The following is a 19,969-nucleotide window of genomic DNA, read 5'->3' as shown; positions in this document are numbered from 1 at the left end:
CTGCAACACAGCATCATCCATGATCAGGGGACTCTGGGAGATTTGAACATAGATCCATGGTGAAAGGGAGGACTGGCTCTCTCTCCCCCCCCCCCCAATCCTGCTTAGTGTGGGCCAGAGGAGCAGCATGTGCCACAAGCACCTGCAAACCAAGGATCCTTCCCACCCCACCCTGCCAGTCTCTAGCCCAGGAGCTGGATCCACCTCCCATCAACTCCAGCCAAGAATGATGAGAACTGATAGTTCAGCCGCATCCCAAGGGCCACCTGTATTCCACTAAGGAAAACTCCCAGTCTCCCAACCCCAACTGCTGATTTCTAAAGTGGGGCCTCACACACTTTGTTTTACGGAAATGGCTTAAGTTGGCTTCCCACGGTCTGTTGGAAGGATAGAGTGTCAAGGCCACAGACAGGGCTGAGGTTCCCTGGGCAAGGCAGGGAGGACTAGTGATTCTATGGCCTGGATCCCTTGGGCACATTGGCAAGGTCCTGTCCACTTACCGCTGAAACGTACTGGCTTTTGGGGAAACAGGTTTTCTGCTCTGTGGGGGAGGGAGAAGCAGAGCCTTCGGGGATGGGGAGGGGTGAGCCAAGGTCTTCACAGAAGCTCTCCTGGGGAGCGCTGGATACGCAGCCACTGTCGGAACCACTGGAGCCGCTCCTGGACATGCATTGGGAGGAGGATTCTGAGCTCTCAGTCGCTGGGGACAAAAAGAAGAAATTCAGCCACTAGACAAAAGAGTCCATCAGGGGTAGAAGTATATCCCAGCCAGATGTGTAAGAAACTGCAGCCCCAAAGAACCCACTCAGCTTCTGGGGAGCAGACACAGCAATGCTCTAAACACTTCCAACCTTTCCACGTCCTAGTTTAGGCCACACTCTGACTGTCCATCCCATGCTCAATGACTAGCTTATGATCTATTACCAGGCTCTCCTTTTGGACTGCTTGCCCCCATTTCTAAGGTTTATAGTGCCCTCCCTTTCTTCTCAGTGTCCTTAGGAACCACAGCAGCTGGAACTGGGGAACCACCACAAAACAGCAAGTAAGTGCACAGGGGGAGGATAGCTTGCAAGAGGGCCAGAAAGTAAAGCTGCTCATAGCATGAGTGAACGATGCAGCCATGGACTGAAAGTGAGAGTCTAGAATCTCTCTCCCCCCACCCCCCATTCTGCCAAGCCAAGCAGCCATCTGCAACACACAATGGTTTTAGAAACTCCCAGAGAGCAAGGATGGTTTCTGAACAGGGCTGAGAGAACTGAGGCCTCATACGTACTCATGGAAGGCTGGCTGCTGGTCTCGTTCTCCATCTCATCCTCCTCTATGCATGTGCCCGCATCCAAGGAGTGGCTGGTTGAGAGCATGCTGGGCAGCAGAGACTGGTTCAGGTACATATGCAAGTTGAGAGGCCCAAGCACTGTGCAGGAGGAGGATGGGCTGCCAGCAGGCAGTGGTGTTTGCGACCTCTTGTAAGGGTTGGCGTGGTCAAACAGAGAGACGGCAATAGAAGCCCGAGTCCTGGCTCCTGCCACAGAGCAAAAAAGGGGGGAAGCAAGTCATGAAGAGCTGGATAGCAGCTGCGTGGGTCCTTGAGGGGGGCTGGGGTGTGAGAGGGTGAGGTAGACTTACCCCTGCCTTTCATAATGTAATCAATGGCACGGTCATGGATGGCAGCTTCACTCGGCTTGATGTCCAGAAAAGGCTTGTTCCCCACACCCATGGACACCATCTCCTGCATGCGGATCTCTGGGGGTGACAACAACCATGAGGAACATGTCTAGCCTCACCAAAAAGCAGCTCTGTGAGTTCTCAGGGCCACCAAACCTAGCCTCGGTCTCTGGCAAGACAAGCAGATTTCTGGTAGAAGGGGCAACTTAGATCAAACTTGGTCCACCAGGTGACATAGCTTGGCTCCCTCTGGAGTAGCAGCTCTGGGCACAAGGAGTCCTAAAGGACAAAGCAACCACCAGACCAAGAAGCTTGTCCCAGGCAGTTGTCAATGCTCTAGTTAATCTCTCCCAAGAAAGTAATCTTGCTGGCATCTCCCAGGTATTACATGTTAGCCAGGGGAAAAACAACTGCTGGTAGTATTGGGGAGGGTCACCTGGTACAGTGAAGTCCAGGGCTCCTGGGCCTTGCCTAGCTGGCACTTGCAGCTCTCCTCCCTTTTGCATATAGCACGACAAACTGCCCCCTCTCTCTCGGACACAGGACAGAGCATCTCTATTTCGTGTGACCTGTCACTCTAGTGGGAGTGGGGGCTTCCATGGAGAATCCCAGGAACAAATGACCTACTTTATGTCTGCAACTGTCATGCCCGGAGAAGAACCTGGAGGCCCTATCCAACAAGCCTTCTATGCCGCCCCCTGCTTCCATGAGCCACTAATTCTGGCAGAAAGGATTCAATGGTCCCACAGGGAAGAGGGTGCCTGGGCTTTACTGATGCCAACCTTTATTGCGGGCAGCCTGCTCCCACAGGATCTTGGTAATGTCACTGGTCCAGGCCAGCTTGGTCTCGGGGCTACTGGCCTGCAGGACGTAGGTGTCACTCGATTTCCGCCTTCTAAACCAGATCTCAAAGCGCAGCCCACTCTCGCCGGAGTTCTCAGTCAGGCCAATGTCTGCTGTCTGCAGGGACAGAGCAAGTGAGTCAGCAAGCCAGGAGGCAATTGGGGTCACATGCTGGGCTGAGGGTATACATGGTGAGGCAGAGGCGGCTCCTGAGCTGCTGCCATGATGATCCACCTCAGTGGTGTGGTGTGATTTAGTGCTTACAAATGGGAAAGAGGTTCACTCTGAAAAGTTCAGCCTTGGTAAGCTTGACAGGGAAGGTGATGTAAGATGCACTTGGGAACATGAAGGTGTGAAAGCCCTGCCCTCCAACTCACACAGCCCACAAGCCGCACGTGGGCTCCAGAAAAACCCTAGTGCCACTGCCTACTGGCTAGCTGAGCATCTGGTTGCAATGCATGCACACACCTTGATGTATCAAAAATTGTGCAGGTCTGCCTGAGGCAGCTGATAAAACTGGCTGCCTGAATGTGTGACATCGTGCTTCCCCCAAGTTTTCTCTTGCACAGCCTGTGAAGAAGGCATCCCCCTCCCTATCTGGTGCCATTTTAGTTTCTTGGAGAGGCAGCAGCACTTGCAAGCAGCAGTGGGCAGCCTTACCTTAAAGGAGCGCTTGTAGATGTAGACATCCAGCCCCCCCTCAACCCGCTTGGGCTTGCTGAAAAGGATCAGGTCTTCAAAGAGAAAGACATGGCGCTGGCACTTCCTGCGGCCCAGACAGACGCTGAACTCATCCTGGCGCACCAGCTGCCCCTGCTCCTTGAGGTTCACCTGGGTACAGAAACCATTCATTCATTTGCAAAAAGGTCTGGACTGGCAACATTCTGGGGGGTGGGGAATGATGTCAGTTGTACATGGGAGTAGAGGACTGCGGGCCACGGGGACAAGCAGCAGGTGCCCTGTCGCCAAGGGCAGCCTGACAGGCCTCTGATGCCAGAGTCCCTCTTGCTCCATCCCAGAGCAGTCGGTTTCTAGCCTGCCTTGCACTCCAGGATGTGAGGCTGCTGCACCGAGATCCCTTTTCATGGGATCAAGGAGATGCAGAGGCAGCCAGGAGTTCAGCTGGTGCTGTTCCTGGCAGGAATCCGCTCCCCTCCCCTGCCCCTCCTCCTCCCAGCCCACTCACATCACAGTCCCGGATGGCATCCATGGCCAGGAGGTCGTTGCCGTGACGCAGCTGGAAGCGCACCATCTCCTCGGCGGCTTGCAGGTAGGCCAGCTCCTGCTCCTGAGCCTCCTCACACTGCTTGATCAGGTCCTTCAGGAGGAGGGCGTACTTGCTCATGCGCTGGATGGGCTTCAGCAGGTAGGAGGCCAGGTCCATCTTGTCCCCCAGCTGCATCTGCTTGAGCTGGAGGCCAGAGCGGGAGAGCGGAGCTGAGTGGCTGGAGCCAGAGAAAGACCAAGGGCCGCTCCACTCTAGTCCAAGGCCTGGAAGGGGTTGCTGGGAGGGGGCAGGACTTACCCTGAAAAAAGAGTTCCCACGGCTGGCCAGGAGCGAGTCAGACTTGGGCTTGTTTTTGCTGTAGAGAGCATACATCCCAAACTGATCTTTCTGCAAAAGGGGTTAGAAGCACACAGGCCCCCCACAAAGGGAGGCCACAGACTCTGTCAAGGGATTGGCCACAAGCACACAGGCACAAAATACAGAGCTTGGGCCTCAAGGAGAGTAGAGCGCTGCCACTACAAAAGCCTGCAGACCTTCATGCTTCCAAAGGTGATGGCAGTCCCAGGCTAGGCCATGTCCAGAGAAGATAGTGGAGGCCCCATCCTGGAGGCCTTCAGCTTGTGCTCCTGCTGACTCTCCTTTATCCTGTTCCCCTTTGCAAAATCCTCTCAGCAGGCCTTGTTCGTCTGCCTGACCACCTCTCCCTCCCGCTCCTGCAGTGGTCCTTGGGCCTAGAGCCAGAAACACTGGTGTTGTGGATGGGCATTTCAAGGGCATTTCCCCTCGGGAGCCCTAATCCTTACCCTGAGGCCTGCCTGCCCACCTACCAAAGTTCCCTGCAACCAGCCCCTCCCCAGCCCTGCCCGAGTTTCTCCAGGCCCCTTACATGTCTCAGGAAGCAGTGGCTGACCCGCAGCGGGTGGTTACAGCAGTTCTCCAGTTCCCGCAGGAAGTACTGGCTGTGGAAGTCATAGAGCTTCTCCAGGTTCCCAAAAATGACGCTCCGCTTCCCCCGCAGGTCTTGGGGCAGGTCCAGCCGCTCCATCTCAGGGAAGTAGCTCTCAATGATGTAGCACAAGGACCGGACGTACTCCTGCTCAGTCATCACCATCTCCTCAATGATGTGCCGCAGTTTGCTGCAAGAGAGGAAGCCAGGAGCAAAGTTGGAGGATGGTGAGAAGAGGCCTCGATTCTTCAAGGTCTGTGGGGCCAGAGGGAGAGCCTACCAGCTTGCTTGGAAAAACAAGCTCTTCCCCAACAGCTGCAAATAAAAACACATCCCTGAAGCATTTTTAATCTGCATCTGCCCCAAAAGACGTCTCTCCAACCCCACCAGTTTCTTCTTGCCTTTTTGAACAGTGCTCCATGCTTAAGCTGCCAACTGTTCTGCCAGCTGACTCCCCCTGCTGGTCCATTCTCCCTCTCCAAAATTAAATAACAGGGAACATCTACACTACAAACATATGCTGGTGCTACTCCACTTTAACTGCCCGGCTGTAGATTGTTGACAAGCTGAGAACACCCACCTCCCTGAAAGAGGAGTCCCAAAGGGACTGGCTGTTAAACAGGCTTCTGACTGGATCTGCCCACAGCCCCACTTGGACGGCTGTTAGCAGGTGATACTCCGACCTCATCCATACCTACCTGCCCAAGCTCTTTGCCTCTGGTATGGAGAGGCTGCTCCTCTGCTCCGCTTGCAAGCCGCCAGGTGCCCAACTGGTTGGGCCGAGGTGTTGCCGGGCCACATGCTCAGTACTGCTCACTTCCAGCCCCTTGATGAAGACGCCGGTGTTGCCATAACGGGCTGGCTCACTCAGAGTCCGCTGGCAGCCAGAGTGCAGTCCCTCTGTGCAGGGCAGGTCAAAACTCTGGGCCTTCCTCAGGGGCCTTTTGGGGAATGGCTGCTGGCCAGAGGCTGGGGTGGAGGGGCGGGAGGGTCCTGCCTCCAGAACTTCCACAATGCTCTCCAGGGTGACCTTCTCCTTCTTATAAGCCTCTGGAATGACCTGGCTTGCGAGCACAACCTGCTCCCCAGTCCACCCAGGGAGACGGAAGGGGAGTGGCCCCTCCAAAGGCGGCCTGCCCTCCTGGCTGAGCTCTCCCTCAGGCGATGGCTTCAAGTCAGGAGGGCACAGAGAACTCTTGGTCCTCAGGGCAGCCTCCAGCTTCATCTCAAAGCCCAGCATGGTTTCCTGGCACTTGGACCAGGCTAGCTGCCATTGCTTCAGGGCACGGCTGCTCTTCAGCTGGCATGCCAGCTCCTTCATCTCCTGGAATCTGGCACTACTGATTTCTGGGTGCTGCCTCTTGTAGCTCTCCAGGCTCCTGAGAGCTGAAGCACAATCCTCAAGGGAGCTGCCCTCCTCTGTGCTGATGCTGGAAAGGTGGCGCATGCCCTCCAATGCCCATTCGTAAGCCTGTAGGAGTGGGACAAGGAAAGAGCGATCAGTGGAGGGAGGGAAGGAGGGTGGGGTCCACAGGCCTCTGCAGCTAGGCCACAACAAGAGGCTCTCTATCTGAGGCTAGGCCCTGTCACCAGCCTGACTGACTGCCAGGCACGGCTGCCAGGCTGCGATGGAGGCAGCAGCAGCTTGGCTTGCTCAGGCCCTCCCTAGGAAACGCGGCACTTGGAGCTGTTTGGGAAAAGCCCTCCTCTTCTTTGTCCACAGTCTGAAAGCCACATCAAGATTTCCATGTGCCTTCCTCTGCCCCCCCACTCCATCTTTTCTCTCCTGCTTCATTTTCATTTGTTTTCTCTAGAATCTTGTGTGTGCAAACATGTGTGTCAAGTATCACGTGGACTGCTAGGACTGGGGAATTGGCTGACTCTACAGACAGCAAAGACATAAGACTGGAAAAGGCCCCCAAGCAGAGTGCAGGGGGTGCACTGGCCTGCTGCCTGTAGTGGGAAGATCAATGTGGCAGGATCAGTCCCAACATGAGCCACACCCACCAATACTCTGCCCAACAATAGATTTGTGGGGAGTTGTTCCAGAGAGGTATCCCCCTCTCCTACCACCACAACCAATAAAGCAGTATGTGTTGGTTGGTGTGTGTGTGTGTGTGTGTGTGTGTGTGTGTAGTCAGAGGGTGCCACCAGAGGGCGCCTTGTGTGTGTGGAATCCTCCCAGGGGTCAGCAACCTTTTTCAGCCGTGGACTCCACCGTCCCTCAGACCATGTGGTGGGCTGGACTGTTTTTTTTTTTGGGGGGGGGTAATGAATGGATTCTTATGCTCCACAAATAACCCAGAGATGCATTTTAAATAAAAGGACGTATTCTACTCATGTAAAAACACGCTGATTCCCGGACTGCCCGCAGGCCGGATTTAGAAGGCAAATGGGCCGCATTCGGCCCACGGGCCTTAGGTTGCCTACCCCTGCCTCATCCCCAAACTGAAAACAACTGTCCCCAGAGGGAATGTGGAGAGCTCTGGCGGATATGGAGTAGGGCTAGCCCAAAGAGGGATGCAGCCTTAAGAAATAGCACAAGTGGGCAAGCTGTGAATGCAGAACATGCCCCCCTGCACGCCGCAATTCAGACTTAACTGCATTGGAACAAAGATCGCTCCTGCAACCAACTCCGAAGCGAGAGCTAGTGCAGAACATTGCCTCGCATCTCAATAAAAGTGACCCCCTTTTACCAATTTCTAAGAAAGTCTTTTGGGGGCTGGTGGTGGTGAGAAATGCAGTAGCCTATGGCTGTCTCTTCTGCTTCAGTGAGGCCACTCCCACGTCCATTCAGATGATTGGCTTCATTGTTCCTCAACCCCTCTTCCAGGTTAGGCCTGGTTGGTTCTAGTCTGGACCAGATTCTGAATAAATGTAAGCAGGCCAAAGCCTGTCAGAAACAAAGTAAGGAGTGCTGAGCAGGGCTTAGGTCCCCATGAATGCCATCTTGGTTGCCAGACTGTAGTGGGTATTTTGGGCAGATGGGAGTGCATTCTGTAGCATATGTGGAGAGTCCACATATTATTCGACTTTATTAATTGTTCTGTAACGCTTTCCCAAAGGGACGGGGGTGGCGCTGTGGGTTAAACCACAGAGCCTAGGACTTGCCAATCAGAAGGTCGGCGGTTCAAATCCCCGCAATGGGGTGAGCTCCTGTTGTTTGGTCCCTGCTCCTGCCAACCTAGCAGTTCGAAAGCACGTCGAAGTGCAAGTAGATAAATAGGTACTGCTCCGGCGGGAAGGTAAACAGCGTTTCCGTGTGCTGCTCTGGTTCACCAGAAGCGGCTTAGTCATGCTGGCCACATGACCCAGAAGCTGTACGCCGGCTCCCTCGGCCAATAAAGCGAGATGAGCGCCGCAACCCCAGAGTCGGTCACGACTGGACCTAATGGTCAGGGGTCCCTTTACCTTTAACGCTTTCCCAAGTGTTGCTTCGGTATTGTTGTCTAGAGGGCAGCACTGCAAAAGTAGATCAGGAACGCCCCCGCCCAGAACATTTGTGTCACAAAATTTCCACAGGAAGCTACAGGGCGTACTGAGCAGTCTGCCCACCTCAAAACTTTTGCAGGGGCAAATAGCACTGAAAGTGTGATCGCATATACCGCCCTGCCCCCACCCTGAACACAATACAGCCCATAAATGTAGAGTTTAAAGGACGCGGGGGGGGGGCAGGTTCCATAATCTCCCAGCCAACGGCTGGCCTTTACAGCCTGAGACAGCATCCCACACAAGGGACTAATAAAACAGGGCCTACAAGAGAAAGTGTCTTCATGAAAGAACTCTGCATATCCTTGGTATGTCCAGTCATGTGCTCACAATACTGGTCCCACTGCAGACATGCAGAGAACTCCAAGGCCAGCCCCCAAGGGGGGGGGGGTTGTGGGCTGAAAAAAAGAGCAGATGCCAAGAGTCTGATGCCTGCCACTTTGAACAGAGCAGGCTGAGCAAGGGATGTGTTCAGGCTCCCTCATTAGACACGCATTTCCAGCTGGGCCTGGAAAATCATCTGCAAGCCCAGGCTGCATCTGCAACTCTGATGCTCCCTGTCTCCAGTTTCCCTGGCACAAAAGAGATAAGAATCACAGAGTTGTAAGGGATCTTGAGGATCATCAAATCCAACCCACTGCAATGCAGTAATCACAGCTAAATAATTCCTGACAGACGGCCACCCAACCTCTGTTTAAAAAGCTCCAGTGAAGGAGAGTCCACTACCTTCCGAGGAAGCCTGTTTCTCTGTTGGACAGCTCTTACTGTTAGACCATTTTTCCTAATGTTTAGTTAGAAGGAGGAGGAGGAGGAAGGTGAAGAGGATGTGAGGCCAGCAGCCCTTAGAGTATCAGTTTAACACAGAAGCAGGATCAACAAGTCAGCACAGGGACAGTCTAGGAAGTTTTGTGGTCCCCATCCTCTCCTTTTACTCATGCAGATACACCAGCATACAGTGCAATCAGAGTTCCACACTGATACTTCCCCAAAAGGCCTCCTTATATTTTTACTTATTAACAAAGACAATGCTTGGCTAGGAAACATTTGTAGTATCTATATACTTGGTGCAAAAGAAAGCGCAGATAGCCTGCCCTGAGCCTTTAATGTTGAGACAGAGGGAACACCTGCGGACCTCCAGAAGTTGTTGGGCTGCAGCCCCCACCCTCATCTCTGATCATTGGCCATGCAACATCTGGAGGGTCACAAGTTCCCCACCCCTAATTTCATGGGAGAGCATTTTCTATCAGTCAAAGTTGGGGTGATTGTTCCTGGGTGCCAGCTGCTCCTCCCTCTTTGCCTTCCCTCATCACAGATGAGAAATTGACCAGCCAAGAAAAAAGGCAAGAGATCGGGGGGGGGGGGAGTGGGGGGAGGCCTTCCCGCATCCTGGGTGAACTCTACACTCCCCCAAAGACAACAAGCACCTCTGCTTCCTATTTGGGTTAACTTTGCATGGGAGGCTACATCTCCTTTCTTTTCTTCTCCCTGCTACTGACACCCCCAAGCAGCTAAGAGAGAAAAACGGTATCCCCTCAGAAATGAACCCCCTGCAAGACAAAGGAAAGAAGCTCCAGCATACCTTCATCCTTCTGCCAAGAGGCTCCGTAGCACAGGGTGAACCACCAAAAGTGTAAAGCCCAATGGAAGTCCCGCTCTTGTCTCCTCTGCAGCCAAAGCCAAAGCCAATCCCAAAAGTAACCAATGAGGGGGCTCCAGTCAAAGAGCCAGCCTATTCACAGGCAAATGCTCCCTGCTGAAGTGCCAGATGGAAGAAGGGGGCAGGTGGGGGTGCTGGAGAGAAGGGTTGGAGTCAGCACAAGAGTGGGGGGAGGAGGAGAGGCTCCAGGGCCTGTGAGGGACAGCACTCCATTACTGCTCCTAAGCAAAAAAGCTCTTACAGAGACAGGCACCAAAACAACCCAAACACCCCCACCCCACCTCCTCTCAGGGGTGCCTGGTGCTCTTTTGTCCTTGCTTATAGGAGATACACAGTCTCCCATTCTTTTCAGGAAATTAGAATGACTACTATTATAACCTACCCCCAACCTGAGGCATTTGAACTACTTGCTGACCAGTGGTGGCTTGTACAGGTGAATGAGTCGCCACAGATCAAACTTTACTGGCAGGACTCAAATGCCATCACTTTCAACAAAGGCAGTTAGTTCACACATTCAGCCAAGAGGAATCAAGCCTCCGTGAGTGACATATGCGTTTCCATGACTGGAATTAGGAACTATGGAATGTAACCTGTGATTCTTTGGCAAAGAATCTTGCTTTTTCTTTTTTAAGTACAGAAAGTAGGACTGTTTTCTGAGAAGCCTCAACGCCGCCCAGCCACTTGCCAAGACACAGAATATGACCTTGTCCCAAATCTCTCTTGAAGCAGGGAAGGGGTGTCAGCTGCCTGACTTTTGTTGAACCTGTTGGAAGTGCTGGGATGCAACTCAGCTTGTATTAAGGCCAGTAATATGGCATGGGTATGGGTTCGTCCACACTTCTGCTTGTCCTGTGTCTCAAAAGTCCAAGTAATTTTCTGATTGTCTCCGGCTTTCTAGGCAAAGGCCAAGCAGTTTTGCCTTTGTCCTGCCTCATTCCCCCGGAAAACCCACTCTTTCACACAAAATTGGAACAAACAACAATGTGCAGAAAACCCAATTGCCCTTTGTTCTGATTCAGTGCTAAACCACAAGTTTTTGCAGGGGAAAGTGGCAGGGCAAAGGAAGTGTAAATGAGCCCTTAGGAAAGAGTTCCCAATTCTAGCTATCAAGCATGCATATCCTATAATAAACATAGCTCTCTTATTTTCATACTCAAAGTCTCACTGTGATTGCTTTCAGGATAAAAAGCATCCAAACAAGGATCCATGACTAAGCTCAACTTCTGCTGTGGCAAATAAATGCCGTATGCTAAGACACAGAGAGAGAGAGTGCAAGCCACAGCATGGCAGTGAATCTGAGCAGAAGTTACATTAGGGGACATCTGTCTCCCTCTACAGAACTCACCTGGTCAAAGAATTCATACAGCTTGATGGTCTGGCCTATCCGGCTCCTGCTGGCCTCCAGCTGGCTGCAGAACCTCTGGAACTGGGTTCTGTACATCTGCAACTTGACACGGCACCCTGCGTGCAGCTCAGCAGAGGAAGCATCTTCCCACTTGTCCATCTCTCTCAGAGATTCCCAACCCCTTCGGCAATATTCCTGGAAACAAAGCCCAACAGCAAATCATTGCATCGCCTCTGGTGGATACATGCAGCTTCTCCTGGTGTTGCAAAGATCCTGAAGGCTGATTAAGCTGACTATTCCAATGTGGTCCTGGGACCTTTCTTGGCATGAGGACCAGCCCTGGTCATATAGGCCTGCCTGGTGGAATCATCATGACTCATCAACCTCTGGAAAGGCTGTAAAATGTGGCCAAAGATCAGGTGGGTTGAGCTGAGGGGGTCTCAACATGGGACAGAGATGCATGGAAGTGGCCTTTCCAGACTACAACTCCCAACAGCCCTAGATGTCCAAGATCAGGGATGATGGAAGTTGTAGTCCTGAAGATCAGGGGAGCACTATGGGCCCTTTGCCTAGCAATGTGCATGTGTGTGGAGGATTGGGGGTACATGACAAAGAAAAATAAGAGGCAGCCAGTGTATATGCCACAGCACTGCAGGCAAGAAATGTTCCTGCCAAAATCCATCTCATCTTTCCTCCTCACAAGAAGCTAAGCCACCCAGGCATAGGGCTTGGAAATGCAGGGGAAACCTCCATTCCTGAATAGAGACGAGAGCTGTCCCCAAGACATTTTTCACTGCCTCGCTTGCTCTGTTCTCCTAGTGCTGGCTTGGCTGCCCCACAGCTCCAAGTTCTGCTGCACTTCAGCCCCAGTTCCTAGTTTCCCCGCTAGGGGGAAGTCTTTTGAAAATTTCAATCCCTCCTTAACATACTTCTCATTTCCCTTTCAGAAGACTATTTGCAAGTATTCAATAGCTGGGTTTTTTCCTGCTCTCAGGGGTTAATGTTGGAGAGACAAGTTACTAAGGGTATAAGGTAAAAAGGTAAAGGACCCCTAGATGGTTAAGTCCAGTCAAAGGTGACTAAGGGTGTAAGTGGCCTGCTCTAACAGTAGGTGGTGATGTAACCTCTCTTGTCACTTGGCTAGAGTGCATAGTTTCCTCTATATTGTTCAAATGTCCTCTTTAATGTCTTATTACAGTTTCTTCTGCTGAATCTAGCTGTGCAGCATTGCTTACCATTGCTTGCACAGCTGCTTACTCTTACTGTATTTTTTTCTCAGTTCTACTAGAAGTTAGAATGTTTGTCAAAATTTCATGACATCACAACAGCCCTTTTAACTGCTGCCAAGAGTCTTCAGTGCCATCGCAAGCAAAATCTCTAAGCACATTGCAATACAGACTGGAATAAGAGAGGGGGAATAGTGTCCTGCAACTTCCACTCCAACACTGTTGCAAGGGAAAAAAGATGAGTTCTGAGCAGCAATGGAGAAGAAATTTGATTCAGTTGACATTTAAAGCCAAATCAATCATATTTGCAGTTTCCAAAATGTTATGAGAATTGAAACACAGAACAATCCTTTGAAATTCATGCTTATCCAAATTTTGTGCTGCTGTTCTCCAATCAATGTTTACATATATGCATATATGAGGAGAAAGGGCACATAAACATGGACTATATTAGTAAAAAAATAACATACAAAAGAGCATTATGTTAAAAGAAATCACTCACAAAAATGTGTGCATTAGTCTAAACTGCATTTAATAATGTATTTATTAGGATATATTTGCACTAAATGCTGAAGAATGTCCATTAATATTTTTTTTAATGCAAACTGCTGCAGAAATGTGGAGAACTGAATCTGAGATTGGAAAAATGAGAAAGTAAGGGCCTGTTTGCCCTGCGGTTTCTTAGAATTTGCAACAAATCAGTAACACTTGTCCAAAAGCTTTTCATTTATATCCCAATGTAGAAATGCAAAACAATACAAAACCCCAAAATAAGCCATGCTTTTTATTGTTGTGTTAGAACAAAAGAAAAACCCCTTTAAGACCAAATAGAAATTTGTTCCCCTTCTGATCCAATCCTTTTCTGGGCACCTGAACAGAAAAACACTCATTTTCCCTTGTGGCACATTGTGCGAGTGTTCCTCTTTCACCGATGCCTCCTTGAAATAGCATGGAGGAAGATGTGGCATGGGAACCCAGAATCCCGCACAAAACTTGTGGCAGTACTAATCTGCACTGCAACAAGCAGAAGAACATGGAACAAATGGATGTGCAGATAAACCCCAAGAGAGCTAAAGTGGACAGATCTTTCCATCACTGGTTCTGAGGTATGTATGTGCACATATGCATACAAAAATCAGGAGACTCCCAGTCTCCAGTGAGGACCCACTGCAGTTGCCCATGCAGAGTCCTGCCTGCAGATCCTAAAGTTCACCAAGGCACAACCAATGTACAATGAAAGTTTTCTTTGAGCCAAGGTTCTTTAGGGCTTAGCCCCAGAACCTCTTTTCATGTCACTGCTCAGCCTTGGAATATGATATATTAATGAAAAAGTGTTTGCCTCTAAACAAAGCAGCCAGCCTGTGGATTTGTGCGGAGAGTGTCGGGAGAGGACTTACACTTGCAACGAGCTCAAAGTCCTGGAACTGCCTCTGTGCTTTAAGCAAGACCTCCAAAGAACCATCCAGCTCACTCAGCTCCGCGAGCCGTGTTTGACCAACATTCTCCATCCATCTGCTGACCTACAAGAGGCAAAAAGGTAGATCAAGGCCAAGAAGCCGCCTCTCTGCCTTCAGAGAGCAAAACCACACACTCCTGTTCCTGGAAAGAATGGGAGTCACCCCGCCCTTTGGTCTACTAGGGAATGAGTGGTGCCTCCTCCACCTCCCACTTAAGGGAATCTCCTCTCCTCTCAATCATTTAGCCTTCTAGATTATTATTATTTTTAATCTCTGCCATGTGATTCTGTGCTACTTTCAGATTGTGATCTCTTTCCGTTTTGTTTATTTTTATCCTGTTTTGTGTTGTAAGCTGCCTTGAGAACTTGGCTACATAAAAATACTTAGAATGAATAAATCCATATGCTTGTAATGACAGAGGGCAGGCTCTGGAGCTCTTTGCTCAAAACTTTGAGTATGAGGTCTCTTGACTCCAGAGACAGTGGAATTTGCTGCCAAGGAGTGTGGTGGAGTCTCCTTCTTTGGAGGTCTTTAAGCAGAGGCTTGACAACCATATGTCAGGAGTGCTCTGATGGTGTTTCCTGCTTGGCAGGGGGTTGGACTCGATGGACTCGATGGCCCTTGTGGTCTATTCCAATTCTATGATTCTATGATTCTATGACTGGGACGGTGCAATTGTGGCACTTCACATTGCTCCTAGAGTTCCTAGATGCTGCTGCTCATGCTGCTAGCACAGTCCATGATATGTTTTTGGGAACCTTACCTGCCAAGCCCAGGGAAAGGCCCTGTCCCACTGCTCTTCCAATAACAGAAAACATGAGTCCAAACCGGATGCAGGATGCACATCTATCTACTGACCTCTAAAATGCAAGCCTTTTTAACAAGTGGTGTTAACCTGCTCCAGTGATGGATCACAGCCAATCAACCTCAACCCTACAAGACTGAGTGGCCAAAGGAGGTGAAAGAAACTCCCATTGGCCCAAGGCCTGCCAATCACCACTATTTCAGCCCCGTCAAGATTTAATTTCAGCCATCCCAGGTGCTGTTTAGTGGACGTTCTGCTTCACTGTCAACACCAACCCCTGAGCCCGACTGTGCATAGTTTTTGGCCAGCACTGCAGTTAAAAGGATTGGGTTGTAAATCCATCTGAGCTGCCAGAAAAATGTCAACAAACCTCCCGGAAGCTTTCTTCGAAGGCTCCAAAGTCTATCACCAACTCCAGGGTCTGGATGCGCTTGTTTGACATCATCACCAGCTGATGGATGCCCTCATCCACTCCATTGTAAAGCGCAACAGCTGCCTCCAGCGCATCTCTGAAAGGGAAGCGTGGCCCAGGTATCATCAGCTGGAGTTCCAGTTTCTTACAACCTGCTACTGTGGGTACTGCTTAAATCCCTGAGATGCTGTGACTCAAACAAAGGCCCAAGATTCCAGGACATTGGAGGGTGATGGGGTGACAGAGGAGGGCACCAGCTCATTGCACAGCCATGTGGCAGGGCAGAGAACAGATGCCAATGTCCCACTGCCCTCCAAGAGCTTCACTTCCCTTCTGATCAGGATGCAGCAAGCAGCTGCTGGTGTCCTCTCTTCTGGTTGGATTTGTGGGAGTGGGAAAGGAAGCTCTCCTTGTGAATGGCTGCATGGCTTGCCAGGCTGCCTCAAAGTTCATTTCACACCCAGCAGCATCTCAGTCTGCCCTGGAAACATCTAAATATCTGAGAACTACTGTAGGTGGAGAAGGTAGTGTGGACACTTTTTTGATTGCACTGCCACAACTGCTACCACCCCCACCACCCATTACTCCTGCTGACAAGATGACTGGCAAGCTTGCACAGAGACCTTTCCTGGTCCAGAAGCTCATCCAATCAATGAATTCATCTTCCCTTTTCACCCCAATCTGGGGCAAACACAGCCAACGGCTGCCTGTTCTGCTCTGTGCTGTGCAGGAGGCAGCAGTCACAGCCAGCCGAAAGGGGCCTTCCCTAGGCTGTGCTCAAAGCCTTGAAGAAGGATCTGGTAAGTGGAGCAGTGGGGCAAAAAGTTTAGGATGGCAGAGCGCCAGTATGCCTTGCCGCCTGTGCTGAGCTCAGTAAAGGAGGTTACCCCACACATACTTTCCAGATCAAATCACCAGATTCAAGCAGGCCTAAAACAAAAAGGAGAGGCTTGAAGTGGGTTTAGAGCCTCCCCCTCCCCACCGGAATCTGTTTTCCTTGGCCAATGTTACTTTGCAGGGGGGTGGGGGGAAGGTTCCAACAGCAAGTGCCAACAAATGTCTTGTGTGATTCCAGGGTAATTTTAGACTCCTGTGTCTGAAAGTTGCTTTTGGCAGGACTCCTTTTTGGAGATTTCCTTACCAGGCTGAAGGCTCTTTCTCTCATTGAAGGGCTGGTGGGGGTGCTTGAGAAAGAAGGAAACTGAACTCACTCAATTTCCAAAGGAAAATGCAGGCACTCTTAGCGGAAAGAGGAACAGTCTTCAAAGACAGCGTCTCAAATACGGGCCAGCAGGGGGCAAGCCCTTTGTCTTATCACCACTAGCCCTGGCAGGGAGAGCTCTCTGCCGCATGGAAGCTAGTCTTCAGAGTCTTATGAGCCCACCCACAGTGCCTGAGCATGGCCACAGGCCCTTACAAGGCAAGCTGCAGACTGGAAGGAGACCTTCCCAGGCTGAACCAGGTCAGAGCCAAGCAACAGGCAGAGCCAGGCCATGACTCTTGCAAAAGCATCAGAGGGAACCGGCAGCCTTAGGACAGCCCAGGTGGGAGTGCAGGCATACAAAGTGGGGGTGATCCAAGTGTTGGCAGAATGGCCTGGAACTCTCTTGAGGGCAGCAGGGTTGTTGCTGCACAGCTTGTTACTTGTCAGCTAAGTGGGGCTTCATCAGCTCTCTTGGGGTCTGAGATTCTTGCATTGCAGGGGGTTGGACTAGATGACCCCCAGGGTTCCTTTCAACTCTACAATTAAATGATTCTAAAAACAAAGGCTGTTTTAAGGAGGAAGGGCAGGATATAAATTCAATAAATAAGGTTGCAGTGGATAGCTCGATTAAGATGTCAACCCAGTGTGCAGCCAACAGCGTGAAAAAGGGCTAATTCTATGCTAGGGATCATTATTAGGAAAGAGATTAGAACTAAAACTGCCAGCATAAGAATGCCCCATTATGCAATCCTATGGTGCAACAACACCAGGAAGACTGTGTACATTTCTACTCACCTCACCCCAAAAAGGATATTATAGGGTGTGAAAAGGTTCAAAATGATCAAGAGGGTGGAGCAACTCGCTTATGAGGAAAGGTTACAGCCTTTGGCTTCTGGTTCACTTCCAGGCATCTCCTTCAGCAAAGGAATGTGGAGTCTCTGGTCCGAGGGCCAAATGTGGCCCTCCAGCGCCCCCACTCACCCACAGGACTCTCTCCAGGCCACGTCCCTTCCTGAGCCACACCCACCAGTACTGCTTTTGCCTGAGTAGAATGAACTCATTTAATACTTCTTTCTTTGTCTGCATGATGTATGCATGAACAGAAACTAGATGGCGGTATAAAGGTAAAACAAATTCACCCCCATTGCTTTGTCCACTTTTGCCTTTAGTCCCACTCACCACTATAATGTGGCCTCTGGAAGGCGACCCAGAAGGGAATGTAGCCCTCTGTCTGAAGAAGATTCCCCATCCCTGCTTTTGGATTCTGATTGCTGGAGGAAAGCCAACCAACTTCCATATGGAAGGGCCCTGAACTTCCGTTCAAGTGTCATGGAAAGTACCCCCAAAGGAAAGCCCTGGCTCATTGCTTGGGTCATTGGAGCTTGCTTACTGCAGACTCCCCAGAGCACTGCTGGAAAAGCGCATTGGTACAAAGAGCTGCTGGATCAGGCCAGTGGCATATCTAGTCCAGCATCCTGTTCTCACAGTGGCCAACCAGATGCCTGTGGGAATCTTGCAAACAAGACCTGAGTGCAACTGGAGTGGAGCTTTTCAACAGGCAGAAAGGTAAGGTAAACACAACAAACTGGTTGAACAGCAAGGCAAAGGCAGCCAGGAGCCAAGGTCTTTGTCATGAACCTGAGTAAATCAATAAAGGCAGGGTGACAAGGGACCCCAAAGTCTGTACATGTGATCCTCCCACAAGAGCCAGACGGGTAGGGGAGATGTATTTTGCATTACACTGTTACAGACACAAGAAGCAGCAGGCAATCCATCAAGCACTTTTTTTTTTTGGCTAGTCCTGTATACTGCTGAAAACCAATGCGTTTCCTCCCTGTCCCCCTGAGCAGGCATGATCCAGCCCTGCTAGTGAAAGCACATCAATAGAAGGACTGGTCTGTGCAGCCACATCCCAAGTTCAGAAGTATTCAAAGTACTGAATGTGAGACTAAGGGCTTATCCACACTTCCTCCCCCCGCCCCCCGCTTTCCCTCAGGAAAACCCAGAGTTTAGTGCTGAATTGGAACAAATGGCAATTGGATTTTCTACGGGTTGCTATTTATTCTGATTTAGCACTGAAGAGTGGTTTTCGGGGGGGGGGGGAGCAATGGGGCAAACACAAAACTGCTCGGACCTGTGCCTAGAAAGCACGGAACAAGCAGGAAACCACTCAAGCCCATGCTTTCTAGGCATGGGAGAAGCAGACATGTGGACCAGCCCCAAGAGGGCATTTTTTCTGCTTGTGCAATTCAATGCAATTAGATCCTGCAGGCCATCACTTGAACAACATAGCACATTTTTGCCTCTCACACTTGTGCGTGCGCACAGCAAATCCCTGCCCAAATCTCCAGAGTCCAGATCAGCAGACCTGCTGCTGTGCTTCCAAACAGGCAGCTCTCCCTTCCTCATAACCTGGAGTCCCAGGGCAGAGGGAGAACCTCCAGCAGGCAGAACTCCTCCCACCCAAGGAAGCTGCAGAGGGAGCTAGGGCCTGCCTGGGAAGTGGTATGAAGAGTGTGCAAATGGAGCACCTCTATGCAAATAAACAAAAAACATTCCATCATTGAATCATTCAAATATGTCACTCACAAAACAGTGTGACATGGTGGATAAAGGACTGGAGCTTGCATCCTTCCTTGCCCTTGGAGCTCACTGAAGAGCTACGGGCAAGTCATTCTCAGGCTAAGCTACCTCCTTCTCACAGGGTTGTTGGGAGGATAAAACACCACGTATCATACTCTGAACTCCTCAGAGGGAAGGTTGGATAAGCATTAGATAGTAAAATAATTTAATATGAGTCATTGTTATTTATGGGCATCATTTAATTTTAATTTGGGGGCAGAATCTGAATTGCCAGAGCCCCTATGGCTTCATGCATTAGGGGGACAGAGTGGCAGTTCTTGTGTGCTTGGGGGCCTTTCACAGCACACCCATCCTTCCTGCTTTTCTCCTGGCCACCCTCCCTCCCCACTCTCTGTTTCCCTGTAGACTCACCTGTAGTCCTCCGTCAGAGTAACACAGGACTCTTCTTTCCTTAGGCGAGCAAGAAGCGCCCCTCCTTCCAGCTGCAACCTGACCAGCCGTCTATCATCAAGAACCGTCTTCATTAATTGTCTGTAGCTCTTCAGCAAGGCATCAGCCTCCTGAGAAACCAAGAAAAGCACACAGACCCTGCTCAGGGCATTTACAATCAAATGTTTTTCTTAACCAGTATGAAAAGCAGCCTGAGAAAATTGACCACCCCTCACAAGTTCCTAAAAGTGACCTGGGAACAGAAGGTAAGAATCCTCCCTCTTTGCTGAGGTATTATGATGATTTAGACCCAGTTGCTTTGCTCTGAGATCAATTGGTCCTTTTCCGTCCTTCCTGACACAATTAGGCGCTGCTCTGAGGCCGACAGGCAGCAAGAGGCACCCAAGTTTCACCCTGAAAAGATGACACAGCATGGCAGAGGGCACTGCATCCTTATATCCTGCTCTCTGCTGCAGTTGTGCTGCAAAGCCTGCTGGCCTGGCCAGGTCTCCAGGCACTCCAGGGTCTCCTCCCCAGCAAGCTGTCTCTCTGGGGCAAGAAAGGAGCACCGGGATGCCCAAGACTGACACACCATTCACTTCCCATAATACATTCTGGGCAACTGTTCTTTACTTCCTGGAGCGGACCTTCATTTCTGGCCATGGCGGCCAAACATAATA

At 50.7% G+C, this 19,969-nt stretch overlaps 1 protein-coding gene across 3 annotated transcripts in view; it reads right to left on the bottom strand.

Annotated features, from left to right (window-relative positions):
* The window catches only part of PLEKHG4 (pleckstrin homology and RhoGEF domain containing G4), a 50,746-nt gene that overhangs the window by 1,724 nt on the left and 29,053 nt on the right, over positions 1 to 19,969 (bottom strand). The window contains exons 10-22 of one of the 3 annotated variants that reach the window (XM_077931766.1): positions 19,272 to 19,420; positions 15,032 to 15,170; positions 13,797 to 13,919; positions 11,174 to 11,368; positions 5,381 to 6,153; positions 4,623 to 4,872; positions 4,034 to 4,123; positions 3,695 to 3,919; positions 3,169 to 3,339; positions 2,448 to 2,625; positions 1,627 to 1,743; positions 1,274 to 1,522; positions 501 to 700 (exon numbers count right to left, since the gene is read on the bottom strand). In XM_077931766.1, the coding sequence (XP_077787892.1) occupies positions 501 to 700; positions 1,274 to 1,522; positions 1,627 to 1,743; positions 2,448 to 2,625; positions 3,169 to 3,339; positions 3,695 to 3,919; positions 4,034 to 4,123; positions 4,623 to 4,872; positions 5,381 to 6,153; positions 11,174 to 11,368; positions 13,797 to 13,919; positions 15,032 to 15,170; positions 19,272 to 19,420 (2,859 nt within the window). Of the gene's footprint in view, positions 1 to 125; positions 701 to 1,273; positions 1,523 to 1,626; positions 1,744 to 2,447; positions 2,626 to 3,168; positions 3,340 to 3,694; positions 3,920 to 4,033; positions 4,124 to 4,622; positions 4,873 to 5,380; positions 6,154 to 11,173; positions 11,369 to 13,796; positions 13,920 to 15,031; positions 15,171 to 19,271; positions 19,421 to 19,969 lie in introns of those variants that run through there. The other 2 variants (XM_077931767.1, XM_077931765.1) reach the window with 2 other exon arrangements.

The sequence above is a fragment of the Podarcis muralis genome, chromosome 7 (genome assembly GCF_964188315.1).
Source record: "Podarcis muralis chromosome 7, rPodMur119.hap1.1, whole genome shotgun sequence".
NCBI lineage: Eukaryota > Metazoa > Chordata > Lepidosauria > Squamata > Lacertidae > Podarcis > Podarcis muralis.
This window is presented reverse-complemented; position numbering and strand designations above follow the sequence as displayed.